This window comes from Triturus cristatus, chromosome 7 (genome assembly GCF_964204655.1).
Source record: "Triturus cristatus chromosome 7, aTriCri1.1, whole genome shotgun sequence".
NCBI lineage: Eukaryota > Metazoa > Chordata > Amphibia > Caudata > Salamandridae > Triturus > Triturus cristatus.
Window position 1 is genome coordinate 868180590 of NC_140590.1, and position 15228 is coordinate 868195817.

A 15228-nucleotide genomic window follows, 5' to 3' on the forward strand; every position below is an offset into this window, starting at 1 on the left:
AATCTACTGTATTTGTTGTCTCCCAATTTTCAACAGCTATGTGGCACAAGCATAGAAATTTTGTTTAATTAACTATATAGCTGGTTATTAATATCGATTGGACTATTACTGTGTATTATTAGTGGTGGTAACTCAATGCTAGTTTTTAATCTTTTTTATTCACTGTTTTAACTTTTCTTGATTTTATGAACTATTTTTTATGTTCTGTCTCCCTGTGCTATTTAGGCATTTTACGTATGACTTCCAGAATGCACTGATTGAATTATTTAGTTGATTGTGATTCTTCACGTGTTTTTTATTTTATCTGAACACTTTTTATGGTCATTGTGTACCGAAATAAAAGTTTTTGCTGATGATGATGATGACGAGTCTGTGACATAGGAAGGATATGTAAATTTGCCCTTTTCCGCTGGAGCAATGTGAAGCACCAACACTGAGAGGCTGCATCAAAAAGGGGCCCGAGGGGAAAAGACGCGTGCTGAGCTTTCGGGTGTGTGCCTGCTCCAAGTGCGCATCTGTAAACACACGGGAACTGTTGTAGTAGGCACACGAATTCAGGAAAACTGATTTATTGAGCAACTGATTTATTGAGCATAAGTATAATAAAGCCCACAAGGGGAAGCATATATGAACAGATGAATGCTCTGCTGGTGCAGCTTTCAATCCGTCACCAGCATTCTAACACACAAAGTAAATACCCCCAACTTACATTCTAGCTATGACCTCATGACCTTCCATTGCAATTCACAGGCCATACAAACAACTGCACGTGGAGTCTGTCCGTACCCGTGCGCGGAGTGTGACAGTCCACAAGTGTGCCGCCATGAGCGAGCAGCTCACACAGGCCGTTTCAGAAATGTAACTACACCGGTTAGCTGAGAGTGACCACCCCAGTGGAACTACATCAGCATCACACGCGTGCGCATCCTCGAGATGGATGCCCTTCAACAACTTTTTAACTTGTGTGGTATCATTGAACTCCTGTGCCTTTTGAACCCGATTGGCAGCAGGAGAATACACGTGTACATGCTGAAGGCGCCTGCGATGGATGTATCGGGGAGACAGTGCAAAGCACCCTCCCCAAGGCACAGCAGTCTCCATGGCACCGAGCCTAAACCCTCAACAGTTAGATGCCACACCCCTCCTCCCAAATCAGGAGCGAGCGTGAAGCAGCTCCCTTCAGCACCGTGGAATATCACAACACTAACCGCACTCCGCACAGCATTTAATCTATGCCAAGGTCCCTTAGCCCTCCCCCATCCCAACTAATGCCCAATCAAAGTACACTGCTTCAGAGGGGAGATCACAAATACACGTTTCCAGACAGTTTATAGTACGCTTGCGTACAATCATACGCATGCGCACACGAGACAATGGGGCAAAACCAGACGAGGTACTTTCGCCAATCAGAACGAAAGTTTTCCGAAATTGACCAATGGAAAAGCATCAGCCATTTACAGCCCACCAATAAGGAAAAGGATCATATTTTAAATAGTGCAGACTCGCAGTGTTTATATATGCGTTATTCCCTGGAGGTTTTCAGTCTTTTGGAGAGAAGGTAAGTGTATCGAATTCGGAGCTGTAGTCATGAGTTTTTGTTCATGTTTCTGTCTAGCTTTATATACGATAGTGGTAAATGTTGTTAGTGCCTCTTAGAAAATATTGTAGCATACCGAGTCTGGTAAGTTTCTTTTTTTTGGTTTAGAGGGTTCGCGTTTAAATGTGCTATAGAGCAGTTAGTCTTGATGTCTTTAGAACCACTGGTAGGTAGGAGGTCGGGTCTTGGTGATCTTGGTTACTGCGGTTATAACAAACAGCGGATTTGATGCTGTGACTGGGTTGACTGTTGTTTAGTGTTTTAGAAGATATCTGGGTCTAGTGAAGCATTCGGTTGTAATTGTGGACAGTAGTTTACCAAATGAGTATTATTGTGAGCCCTAGCATTGGCCAAACGCGTTGATTAGCGTCAAATTTGACAGTTTGTATAGCGTGTCGGGTGTCTGCTTATTAACCAAAGCAGAGTGTTATGGTATTAACCTTATTTAAACGGTTGTAAAGTGGACACCTCGATTTTCATGTTTGGTTTTGCGGCTTGTGTTGTAAGGGTGCATCTTGTGAGGTCGTTATAGAAGTAAGTCCACGAAGTCCTGATAGAAGTGTTGGGTGTTAGGATAGGAATGTCAGTTGCTGCTAGGATCTTACTTGTTCAAGAGGTGTTAAATGTCGTGGGCTCTTTGTGTAACAATGAAGCCTCCTGTAGACAAGATTTACTGAGTGTTCATTCAATCCGTTCATATCGGGGACGAGTATGGGTTGTGTCCACTCATTTCAGTTTGCAGAGCCCAGCTACGTTCGGTAAGAGTAGGGTTTTAAGTGGGCCTGGTCTAAGAACAGGTAGTAATTAAAAATGGACATTGAAACGGGTCACTTTTGGGCCCTATGTGTCCTTAATTGTACTGGCAAAAACACTGGTCCATCCGCTGAATGATGCATGTAAACCGTTAAAGGAATCCATGCCAGAGATATATTTTCTATTTATATTTTACTTGGTCTTGCATGCTAAAAAAGGTATTTCCAGGCTTTTTTTCCGTGTTGTATATTACTGTTGCACAGAGCATACTTTCAACTGTCACCTCCGGGAGTTTAAAACGGACCGCGGTTGAAAGCTTTTGAGTTGATTCTGAAGGCAGTGCAAGTTTCTCCCAGTGCTGGTCAGTGGGTCAAAGATTTTCAGAATACATGGGCATCCAATTCTTGGAATCTCTGCTGCATGCACAGAGCAATGGCCGTATATTCAAGTTGCAGTTGTGATTCTGTGCAGGTGTGTATAAAGGAGGTAGGTACACAGTTGTCAAAATATTGACAGGGTGTAAAAAAAGTGCTTGGAGGGGATTGGGTACGTCATGTGGGGGATAGTTTGGTAAAGGAGATGCTTTCATTAGAGTGAAAAGAGGTCGCTGAAGAGATATGTAGACGGATGAGTTCAGAGGAAACCAACATTTGCAATGCAATAGGTCTTGCATTACGGAAGGTTTGAGCTGTTTGTGTTGCAAGTAATAATTCAACGCTTATAGCTCAAATTCTCGCAAATGTGAGACCTCTTGCATTGCAAATGCTTGTTTTGTCTGGTATCACCAGGGAAACCCTGGCAGTCCCAAGCAGAAGCACAACTAAAAGACTTTACAGTGTGGGAGAAAACTACTGCTTTTGGAGTTTGTTTTTGAAAAACTGTTGCTGTAAGGGTACATTGTATTTGTCCCAGCAGAGCAAAGCCTCAGTGCCTTCAGATGAGCTGTTGTGGCCGGGGTCTCCCAGAGAGCAGAGTCCTGCCTGGCACGCACATGAAGAAATAAAAACCTTCTAAGGGGTTCACTGATGCACCTGGTCCTTTTAAACCAACAAAGAAGAGATTGGCACAGAAGCTGTAATATAAAAACAATGCATTTATTAACCTCAGATGAGTGATTGTGTTACACAGTACCCTCAGTCCACTGTAGGAGACATCCTAAGGAGTACAGAGAACAGGGGCCTTGTATGTGCATAGGTTAGTCAGCATAAAACCAAGGGGAGGTCCTGGCACATACAAGCATGCTTATTGACTAATATGGGTATACAAAATTTGCTTGCTCAACAAAGTGGGAGGGGAGACTAAACTGCGTACATCAGCAAGAATAGCCTGACTGTTCTATACTAGGATCAGATCAGCTAAACCTTTCTGAGCATGTGCAACGCTCTGAAAGAGGGAGAAAGCACATGGCTAACTAAAATGGCTGCCAGGTACAAAATGGCTTTTAGCTCATGCGAACAGCAATTCCTGCCATCTTTAACACACAGAACTCTCATTATGGGGGGTGACATCCTCCTTCTCCATAACCTCCCCCTCTGCCCTGGCTGGAGAGGCCAGAGGAGCTCTGTCCTTGGGCACCTGTGCATGGATGAGTGTAATCAACATGCAACCATATCAGGGAGTGCAATGTAGAGCGTCACACTACAGTGACACTACTACTCTCTGAAGGTGAGAGGTAGCCATTAGGGTGCAGTGAGAGAACTAACGGGTAATGGAATGTAAACAGGTTTCCTTGCCAGCAATAAACTTTCCATGACTGAGAGAAGCACAAACTGCCCTTCTGGCCTGATACCTTCTCTAGACATCTGATGTGCCCCCCCCCCCCCCCCTCTCTCTCAGTGCCCTGCTGTCCCTGTCAGACCTGGGGGGGAAAAAAGTCATCCCAGCTATGCGGCCTGCACTGCCACCGGCTGAAAGCTGAGTCTGGGACCCGCTTCTTGTTGCCTTGGGGGGTAAATGATTCACGGAGATGTCTCTTAACCCCTTCCACGGATGTCACCTGTGCAGAGCGGGGACAGCTGTTGACTGGTGAAGCAACGCTCTCTGATCTTCACCCGTGCCAGCCCTCTCCTTGCCTGTCACCTGCGCAGAGCTGTGTAAAGAGCTGTGCCACTGGGCTGTGCAAAGAGCTGTGCTGCCAGGCTGTGTGGAGCTGTGCCGCCGGGCTACTGTGAAGGAACTCCCTATCAGAGCGGTGTGTAAGTAGCAAGAGCTCTCCAGAGACTGCTCCTGCTTCCGTCTCCCATCCCAAGTGACAACCTCCCCTGCTCTCTGTCCTCTTTCTCGGGTGGCTCTCACAGGGGCACTGTCTCTTTGACATGCACTCTCGCAGGTGGTGCACTCTATTTATGAGCCCTAAAGCTGGCACTCTCGTAATTTTTTCATCCCACTTAAAGCCCTGCTTGGGGAGACACACAACCCAGCACCTCCTGTCTAGTTAGTTCTGCAAGGGAGTAGTTAACGTGGGAGTAGTATAGATCTCCATCTGATACCCTTCCAGCTCCAAAAATATAAAGTTAGGTAAGGCAATTGTTAAAGAATGTGTAATAGGCCTTGTCTTGTACTCTTCTATAGAAGCTATGTACAGTTCCATGGCTGCTTGTTGACTTGGCTACTACCACACAATATTTGTGGAAAATAAAATACACCTCCACACCAGGAATAACCTTTCTTTATCGTTAATCTTTCAGGCAGAAGAAGTTTGAATAAAAAAAAAAAATCTTTTATCTCTATGTTCTCACTACAAGCGGCTGCTGCTGGGAGGCCATGTGGTGAGGAGAATGCCTGCCAATATTCAAATTCGCTGACATATATCAAGCTTTTGAAATAGAATGTCTGCTCTTTTTAGGATCGACAGTGAATGAATAATAAATACGGCCAGCAATCCGTATTGCGCTGCAGCTTGTTACGGGTAATGTAGGCAGGGCCTGTAATACAATGTTACTTGCACATTAAACACAACGTTGGCTCATGCTCATTTGCCAGAGCCTTAGGGAGTATGAGTACCTTACATTACACTCCCAGCCAGTCTGGTTTTAATAGTACTACTATAGAGCTTACCTCAGCCATGCCACTGCAGTCCTTCTCATAGACCTGATAGCTAAGCACAGTCTCTAGCTTATCCATCCCATCAATTTTGATGCTGCTTGTAAATGTGCAAACTTGTTGGGTTCCGCCTCTCGCTATGTGCAACAGGTAAACGAGGGAGCAGTGGGGGCGGGGAGGGGTGAGTCCAGGACTGCGTTCAGCGGCCGGGATGCACGCACATGTGTGTTTTTTTTTTTTTTAACAACCATTACGATGTGTAAGCTTAAGGATACTGAAGTTAGGCTGTGCTGGTTCCGGACTGAACGGAAGTTACGAATGGCATGAAGCACCAATAATGAGTCGGATAACAAAAAATGCACAAGTTAACAAATTGCAAGCCACGAGAAACTAACAAGTAATGGGCGGAGTTTCAACACCCATATGAATTACTAGTTGTCATTGAGACCGCGCATGTGCGCTGCCTAGGCAAGACCTAAAAAGGGCACCAATCTATAACTTACAGTGGACATAACCGTGATTGAGATACTCCTGATCACTTTCTCCAGGCCTCAGTAATTCAGTCTCCATTTCAAAACCAAAACTTTCAATATTTTCAACAATCTTAGTTATTCATTTAACAAAATTGACCAGGAGCAATAAACCTTACTGATTTTAGATACGTCACACATCTGTATGCAACAGCAAAACTCTGAGGAACCAAAAGACGTTTTTTTCAATTTCTTTTTCATCACAGTTAAAGTCCTGGGTAACGGTACAGTTTATTTTTTGCAATTTACGATCTTTCTGTCCTTTATGAACAGTTGGTTTTGTGCCTGCTTGTCGAGACTTAAACGAAGGCATGTTGAAGGAGGTTCTGTTCCATCAGTTTGGGTCTGTTTCCCAGCGGGCCTTATGTCAATACTTCCTACATAAAATGCGGCAAGGTTGTCAACTAGACTGTCTTCTCCAGTTGGCAGCCATAAGAATTCCTCAGTTCTTGCCTTTCCTTTCTGTCAGGCAAGAGTAGAGGCTTTAGCCGATAAGAGAACACATGAGTCTGATGCATGTTGCCACCGATTGGCATCACTAGTAGGTCTGCAATCCAGTATGACATGTTTTTAGGTGTCGCCTGCAGAGCTTGCGCTATGCTCGTGAAATTACTGTATTTCATATCCATCTTAAGAGTGGCTTACATCCTGCCCTTGTAATTTGTTTGTACTTGCCTCTTACTACTACTTTTTTTTTTCTATTGGTTATTGCATACTATTTTCCGTTCATTTCTTTCTCTTATCTGTGTCCCATGGCCTAGGTTCTTGTATTCGTCTGCTTTAGTGGAACTTCATTTCTTATGCGCAAGCGTGTCAGCACCCCTGCTTCTCCCCTTCTCTCCCGACCCCCTTCCCCAGGCACAGCAGCTTGTTTAGGTGACGAGAGATTGAGTTGCCCAGAATCGCATGCTGTTAAGCTCTCAGGAGGACTCGCATCTGCTTTCTCAGTAGACGGCTCTGGCCGTAATTCCCCATTTACTCTCCTAAACAGACTTCAAACATGGAATTGTAACTTAAAAGGCAATCTAAAAACCTGCCACAGTAAATGGGTTAACCAGGATTTGTATGCAATGTTAAAATGCTCTAAAGAAGGGGCAGGTTTTCAATAAGATTATCATTTGACACCCGTGGTGCTCGGTTTAGACTAATCATCTCTAATGGTTCGTACAGCATGGCTACCCTCCATGCCAGATGTACTTCTTGCGCGCTCTTGCCACTTGTTATGTTAACTTGAATCCCTACGCAAATCATGGCTGCCCTGTGTGCATTCTGTACAACATGTCGGCCACTTGATCGGATTTGATTGCAAAGCGAGAGAACCAGCAGCGCTTTCCAGTTTGATGTAGGCTTAAGCCGTCTCGGGCTGGTGCGCATAAGATTGGCCTATTTGCCCTTAGTCCTGATCTGTGACGGGTCAAATATTCCTCTCTCCATGGACGCAAATGGGACCATCCAGGCGCTCAATGGCACCATAGACCCCCAAGTTGCAGTTAACTGCAGACAATGAGCTTAACCAGGTAGCGAACTGAACTGAGAAAGCAGCATATGTACAGGAACTAGCTGGGGGAAGAGATCTGGGGTTGTCACTTCATTGCTGCATTTCTTTTCCCTGCTTGCCTGTCTCTCGCCCAGTAAATGGCTTTTAGCATATATATATATATATATATATATATATATATATATATATATATATACTCGCTAGGATCCCTGTAACATTATAAATGGAACTATTATCCCCACATATGGGCATGTAGGCACGCAAACCAGTGTTCATCACATACATAAACTAATTTACTCATGCAAATATAAATGTACAAACCGCACACTTGTACAGGCACACCCACAACAGACTTGTATGAATATAGACGTCTGTGCACACAAAGATGTGTCTGAAAACCACAATAAAACTGGCAAGTGAGACTACCTAAACTGTATGCATCTGGACCTCTGTAATTTTGCAAGAGTTATTTATTTCACGCAGTAGGTTATCTGGAGCTGAAAGGCACAGGGCTTTCCAACCATACCCCCCCCCCCCAGAAAACCATAATCCCACAGTCACCATGTGACTCTTCTCGTATGTGATAAACTATAAAAGTGGCTCCTTGGCCGCACACGAAGTGGTGCATTTGTTAGGTCTCAGCTGGAGACAGAAAATACGTGGTCTCGAAGAGACATGCGGTATATACATTTTGTTGTCTTCAGCCCCAATAGGCTTGCTATATCTTTGTGTTTACCCTTCCCCCCCCAAGGACAGGGACAAGTAAACTATTCCTCCACTATCTCTTCATAACTATTTTAGGAACTTCTTTTGGTCTTGGTTAAGGAGCCCTTCTCGAGCACTACTGTTAATATTCACTCAAGCGCCCTTTTTGAGAAATGTTTTATAATTGGCCTCTCCTGCTTTTTCATTTGCTCAGTCCATCATTGGCTGCACGTGGGGGGTGGGCAACTGGTCATTGCGGTGGCATGGTACTGAGAATCGCTCCCTGTTTTCGTTTCATTGCACAGAAAGCAAAACTGAGTGCTGTATCAGCTTCTTCTTGAGCCCGGGTCTTTCTTCACGTCCACTCTGCCAATACTAGCCAATTCTGTTAGACCTGAAGATTGGGTCTGGTTGAACCTCTGACTAGTTTCTCCCCCTCTAAAGAGCATGAAGTTTCCTTGCAGTCAATGCTACTGGCTTATAAAGCTACCGCTGTGGTTTGCTTTTTCCATTGGGGGTTGAGCAGTTACTATGCTGCCACCTTTAAAACTGCAACATCTGTGACCAGAACCACACGCCTTTACAGCAAACTCATTAGCTGGTATGGAGATCCAATGTCTTCACCAGATTCCCATAATGCCCTGGGCAGTATCACAGGCACACTGAGGCGAAACTCCAAAGGCTTTGGAGAGTGCAGGCAAGCAAGATGGCTGGCCCATCTGATCCACTGTTGGAAATGCGCTCTGAGGTGAACGAAAAAGCAGTCTGATTTAATGTGTTCTTTCGAATTACTGCAGCAGCTGACCTATCGCAGGCCTGGTGCTGTGGGCACTTGGGCTTCTCGGACTGAGCAATGCTCAGTATCAAATAACTGGTGGCTTATGTGTACAATGAGCGACTGGAGGCAGCAGCAGCAAGAGCCAGCTTCTGTCAGTGCTCAGCTGGTTGCAGGTGCGCATGTAAGCAGTCAGGACAGGCGGCATCAGCCACATGGGGCACCTCATGTCACATCAATGTCTCCCACGACAGTGTATCACTAATGAGCCCCTCTGTATCAACAGCACTAAAATTCCGAATCACTAGCTGCCACTATACCATCTGTGCCCAACTGCCCCAGCTATGCCTACCATCTCCACACCCCTTGCTTCTCTATCTACACCTACAATGAGCTCCCTAACTCCTGTTAGCAGTCATCATCATCAATATATCTTTATTCGGGTATTAAAACATCCAAGAAAAGAACAATACATTTACACATCACAATACATTTACACTTATCACAATACAATAGTAAGGGCAACTAATCATAAAAAGCCCTTGACAATAAGACCATTCTAGTAGGCCTGTCCAAAGCCTTAATAACAGGAGTGCACAGTGGCTTCTTAAAAGACAGTCAATTTGTAACTTTTTTAAAGTGCAGGGTGCTGAGAACTATAAAGTGCAAGATACCATCCCAATAGAATAAAATAAACTGCAAGATCATAGCCTACATAAAACAGTATATTATAAAAACTCTAACATATTAAAAGCCATATAACATCCCAAATGCTCTTTACGCCTCATGTCTAGAATTCCTCAGTTTTGCAGCTAATCTTAAAAAATTCACAGTACAAAACAGGGTAAGAGGTTCAGCAGAGTTTCAAATATAAAAGTGCTACCCTAACTTGGGTAAATTTATTCGCTTTTAGGATGGTTTTTAAAAAAACAGCCCGCGGATATTCATAAAATGGACAAAAGAATACAAAATGGAGGGTGTCCTGTGGAGATCCCAGATCGCAGCCACAGGGATCCTTTGATCCAATATCTTTTGTGAACCCTGCGGGGACAGCTAAAATATGGGGTAAAAGGTCCAGTCTGAATCTGGACATTAAAAATCTATCATTTTTGTTATAGATCTGCGCCAGGTAAGGTTTTAAGCCTACAACAGATTTTGTTAGGATGTGTGCTCGGACTGAACTTTTCAATATTTCACTGTCTTCCCGGGCGCAAGCTAGTTGCATGAGATATTCTGTTTTTATGGCCACTTTTAATTGAGCCGTCAGACGTGGGCTCCTCAAAATACCTGGCAAAGCCCAGCCACTTCAACTTGTCCTTCACATATTTAAGCCATGGTATCTTATGACCTTTATCCCTATTGATACAGTCTTTAATTATTTCTCTACTGAGACTAGCATCGGGATTGGGCCAGATTTTAATCCAACACATTAATGGTTTGAAACTGAATCTATCAGATGTAAGGGAGCCCTAGCTCCTCATGGACAATGTATGCCGGGATGCTTTGGGGCACTTGTAAAATCCTCCTGAAAAAATTATTCTCCTCCAACTGTATCTTGGAGGTGTTTCTAAAACCCCAAACTTCGCTCCCATACATAATTTTAGAGCAACAGATTGAATTATATAATTTCAGTATTTCATTCAGTGACCATCAGCCTAATCTCGTGGCTCGATTCATAATTGAGCCCATTATACTCAGATGCTGTTGACATTTTTCTGCGATTAGCGTGTTAAAATTGAGGTGTTTGTCGAAGATTATCCCTAAATAGTTAAAAACCTCGACCTTCTCTAGTTTGTGGCCCCCAATTTTAAAAGTAAAGTTCCTCATTGGTTTTTTTCCCTGCTTCCATAATGTAGGATTTTGTTAAGTTGGGGGATAAGTCTAGTTGTGCCATGAACCCACAAAAACCATCAATGAGAGACTGCAGTCCCCTCCCTGTACGTGAGAGGAGTACTGCGTCATCCGCGTATAAAAGGACAGGAATGCTTCTATTGGCCACTCTGTTAGCAGTCACTCCCACCAACTTACTCGGCACAGCTCCATATCGCGTATGTATCCTACAGGGGCTGTCAACCGTGCAAGCAGCAACAGTTCAAACATGACTTCTATGCGGATCAAAGTCCAAGCCAACTTGTCCTTTTCATTTTCAGAGACGGTTTCAGTAGTTGCATGCATTTTATAAGCAGCAGTTATCTAGCAGCTAACATGAAAGTAAGTTGACTGTACCAAGCAACGCTGCTGCTTGAAATGCTTCATGATGGAGCACGTGGTCTTTGATTCCAGAACACAGACTGCTCTACAACAAGTCCTTCAGTTTCAGAAGCCCTCCTGTTTTTAAAGCCATAGCTACGTATTCCAATACAGACTAGTAACACTTGCTTTAATTCCCTTGCAGCACTGTATAATTTCTAACAAATGGCTACTTTGATCTACGTGGACCAAGAAAATGGTGGCATCAGCACAAATGGAGCATCTAAAGATCGCACGAGGTTGCCATCTACATCAAGTGAGCTTTTTAAAATATTCTGTGCATGCATTGTGCACGGGTCATACTTGCATCTTTCCTGGAAGAATTAATGAACCTGCGTCTCCACACTACACCAGGCTAAAGTTAATTTGAGCAAAATAGAAGCAGGCTATACTTGTTTTCGTGTGGCCATTTGGAAATTATGTGAAGCCTGTTAACTGCGTTTGATGTGCTGAGTGTAGTGATTTGTTGATGTGCCTGTTTTTTGCCTGCATGCATTCAACTCTTGATCCAAGCTGTAGGTGTTTTTGGAATTCTTTGTGGTGATTTGAGAATTTAATAAATGTATTTCTGCCAAGTAGCATGTAGTTTAAGTATCTAATAGTGCACTTGATAGATGTCAATTTGCATATTAAATTACTAATGTGTAATCTGCTTCTTTTAGCAAAAGTGTTTGCCAAGTCGCAGACATCCCATCCGAAATCTCTCGGAAAAGTCTTCAACTCTGCACCAGCAGTCAGGAAGGGTCTCAGTAATGCCAAAGTTAATGTCTGCAAATCCGCTGAACATCTACAAGCCAAGCAAATAAAGAAACCCAAGGTTCAGCAGTCTTCAGTCAAGGTATTAAAAATCCATCCAGCATTCACTTTCTCTTTTTTTTTTAAATGGAGTATATTTTTCAGGTATACAAGGAACTGTGAAACTTGCGATCTGTGTCCCTGCAGATAACCAAACCCAGCCATTTGGTTAGCCTATGCAGTCATTGGATATCGCCACAAATGGAGCCTACAAGAGATTCTCTAATTTGGGTGACGTAAGGGATAGCATGTGGAATAACATTACCTCTTCATAGAGCAGTGTTGTATAGCAATCAAAATCGTTGCATACATTTAAACTCCTTTAATCTATACATAATGCCACTTGTATCTAACAGATAAGCAAATATTATTTGCAATTTAAGTTGACATAAATATCCCCGTGAACACCAGTCTTATCCAATGTTCTTAAATTAGGGGGGGGGGGGTAAGCAAATGCATGATTTGAAATGGCCATCAAAATGTTCTTTCAGGATACTAATTTTTCCCACGGATTCCGGAACACATTTGTATCTACAATAGCCATCATATCTCTAATCTTTAATTCACTCACATACCTCCTCTAATCTTGAATACAAAAGTTTCTACAGCATTTTTCTTGGTGGCATATCCTTTGTCAAAACGTCACCAGCAACGTTGCTTTAAGTGGATTGTGTTCATTTATGCAGTGTAGCACTGGTAGCGGAAGGTTGGGAACACAGGGCGGATTCTTTCAATATTACAGTGCATTAATTGCAATAGATGGAAGTGAACTATTTGGTGTTCTTGGGGTGCATTGTTTAACATTCTAAAGAGCAGTTTATTTGAATTGTGTAAAAGGACACTCCGATATATGAAACTTGTTTATGTTGGATGATTTCTGACACAACTTCAAGATATTCATGTCCACTTACTAAGTGTTTTCAATGTGTTATGAGTTGCAATTTTTAATTGGCTGCCTGCTGCATTTAGTCTTGTGCTAAATCAGCTAATCACATGACATCCAAAGGTGTTGAGTATTCTTTTATTGAAGGATCATAAGTTGTTATAGTTTAGACCTAGAACCTGATAGTGAGAGGTAGATTGGGTGGAGGGGGAAGACTTCCCCGAGGCCTTTGCTCATCTTGATGTAAAACTGAGCAAATGGTTTGTCACACTGCTTGATTGCTAGGGTATTGTGGTGTAAATAGCCTCTTAGTTGACTTCGGGTGAGTTCCATTAACTTTCACAAACTTTAATTCTTTTCGCAGAACTCAACCACTCCATCTATTGCAGAATATCCAGAAATTGAGAAATGTATTCCATATAATCCACTTGGTAAGAATCTGTACAGACACGAGGTGCAAACTTAGATTTTTCCTATTAATCACGTTTCTGGAGTAAATATTCAGTTTCACTAATTTGATAAGTCTCCTGTGAGTAGGCACATGGAGGGCTTTATGTACACTGTCAATGTGGTGGTACATAGTTCAGCTAAACTTACCCTATGTTACCATGTGTGCTTTGTCTTAGATTTTGAGTGTTTTGATGTACCTGAAGAACACCAGCTGAGTCACTTGTGTCTGGCTGGTGTATCGCTCCAGACACTGGACATTGAAAGGCTCGACAAACCTGTTGATCTGGTGCCATCGCCTTTGAAATCCTCTCCATTCACATGGGAGTCAGGTTGGTATCTTTGTAGCCGGTTCTCCTGCAAGTTTGCAGATGGTCTTTAACTGCTTTAATGTGGAAACTGCGTCATACCCACTGTCAATAACCCCCTAGTCTACTGGCCATGTGAAGAGCGCTTTGTGTTTCGGACCTCAATTTGCGCAGGGCTTCTATTTATCTCACCCCCCCCCCCAGTTGTAAATCTTGTCCTATACATGTTTAATCTCTAGTGCTCTGTCTCTAAAATACAAATCCAATGTATAGAAAACCAATGGATCTACCTTTTTGCCTACAGATATCCTGCACTCGCCTTTCTTCTGTTCACTGGATGAAGTAACTGTTGACTTGCCGCCTTTGTGGGAAGATTGACCTGATTACAACTTGCGCTGCATAGGAACTGTTTTGCACTCATACTTACATGCTGCTTCGTTCAAATCGAATTTGTAAATTGCTTTTAATTTAATAAAGTCTGTCAATTTTACTTCTGTGTTACTTCATGGCATTTTTTAAATACTTATTTTGGGTCCTGTGAAAAGCTTGCTCTTACGTGTGACATCTGTTACAGCATGCAAGAGAACTATATTTCTGCTTCACATTTTTAACCTGAGGTGAATACAATTAACTCCCCTCCTAAAAACAACAAAGCTACGTATAGATTTTTAGTTCTGTGCAGTGGACCAAGAGTGTCTGAAACGCTTGTTAACACTTCTCAGAGCTCCAAAAAAAAGGGAGTTTAATGGTTAGAGCTCTTGCTCCAAAAACCTGTCCTTGAAGCGCACCAGAACGTGGTGTTCTTATCCGAAGCCTTCACCCTCTGTAATAGGCTTATTTCTTATGTATTTACCATCGTTACGAGGGAGCTTGGAATACCAGCGTTTTATGAATAGAGCAGCCCCAGGGATTTTAGGTTCTAGACTCAGACTTTTCAGGTTCTTTGCCACGTGGCGTAGGATCATTTCAGCGGCATGTAGTTTCCCCTATTTGACGTTGTCAGCACGGGAAGGCTTCTTTGTGTATAGCAGACTGTTAATATCTTCCACTCCCACCCCCCCCGGTATTCTACATCCTAGTTCTGACATGTAGCTGTTAAGACAGGTCTGATGCGTTCTTGAGATGGAAAATCTGCAACTAAGAATCCCATCAAATTACAAGTAGTCCTTTCTTTGTCAGGTAAGCTAATATTCCGTGTTATGGCTAATTCCTTTTGTGTAGAATTGCCTCCTTGGAGTTTCTGAGCCGTCGTGTGGAAAGCTACTGTCTAGCAACATCCCAATGTAGGTTTCTAATACCACGTACAGCATCATCCAGAAACAAATGGGTTTTGCTTAAATGTCATGGACCTAAATCTCATTGGGGCTGTTGAAGTTTTAAAATGTAGACTTGAGCTGTATATCTAGCTGCTACTTGTATAACACTAACCTAGCTGAAAGGCAGGTGCATTTTAATTTTTTAATGTTATTCATTTATCAAATAGTAAAACAATCTGCCCATATACAAAGTGAGCATCACATCCATATGACTGGAAGGAATAGCCAGAAATAAATTAGCGTAGACCATAATGCCCCAGGGTCACTAACACTTTGATCTTGAACCTTGCGTTTGACTTCTCTCTGAACTGGCACAGGTCTAGTAGTTG

The 15228-nt window shown here is 42.9% G+C and overlaps 1 protein-coding gene across 1 annotated transcript; it reads left to right on the forward strand.

The window, feature by feature from the left end:
- The first annotated feature begins 1439 nt into the window (after positions 1–1439).
- On the forward strand, positions 1440–14073 carry LOC146810789 (securin-like). The gene is made up of 6 exons (XM_085617823.1): positions 1440–1558; positions 11296–11406; positions 11813–11988; positions 13193–13259; positions 13455–13607; positions 13888–14073. Exons 2-6 carry the CDS (start codon positions 11316–11318, stop codon positions 13959–13961), a joined length of 561 nt encoding a protein of 186 aa, XP_085473949.1. The 5' UTR covers positions 1440–1558; positions 11296–11315; the 3' UTR covers positions 13962–14073.
- The last annotated feature ends 1155 nt before the right edge of the window (positions 14074–15228 follow it).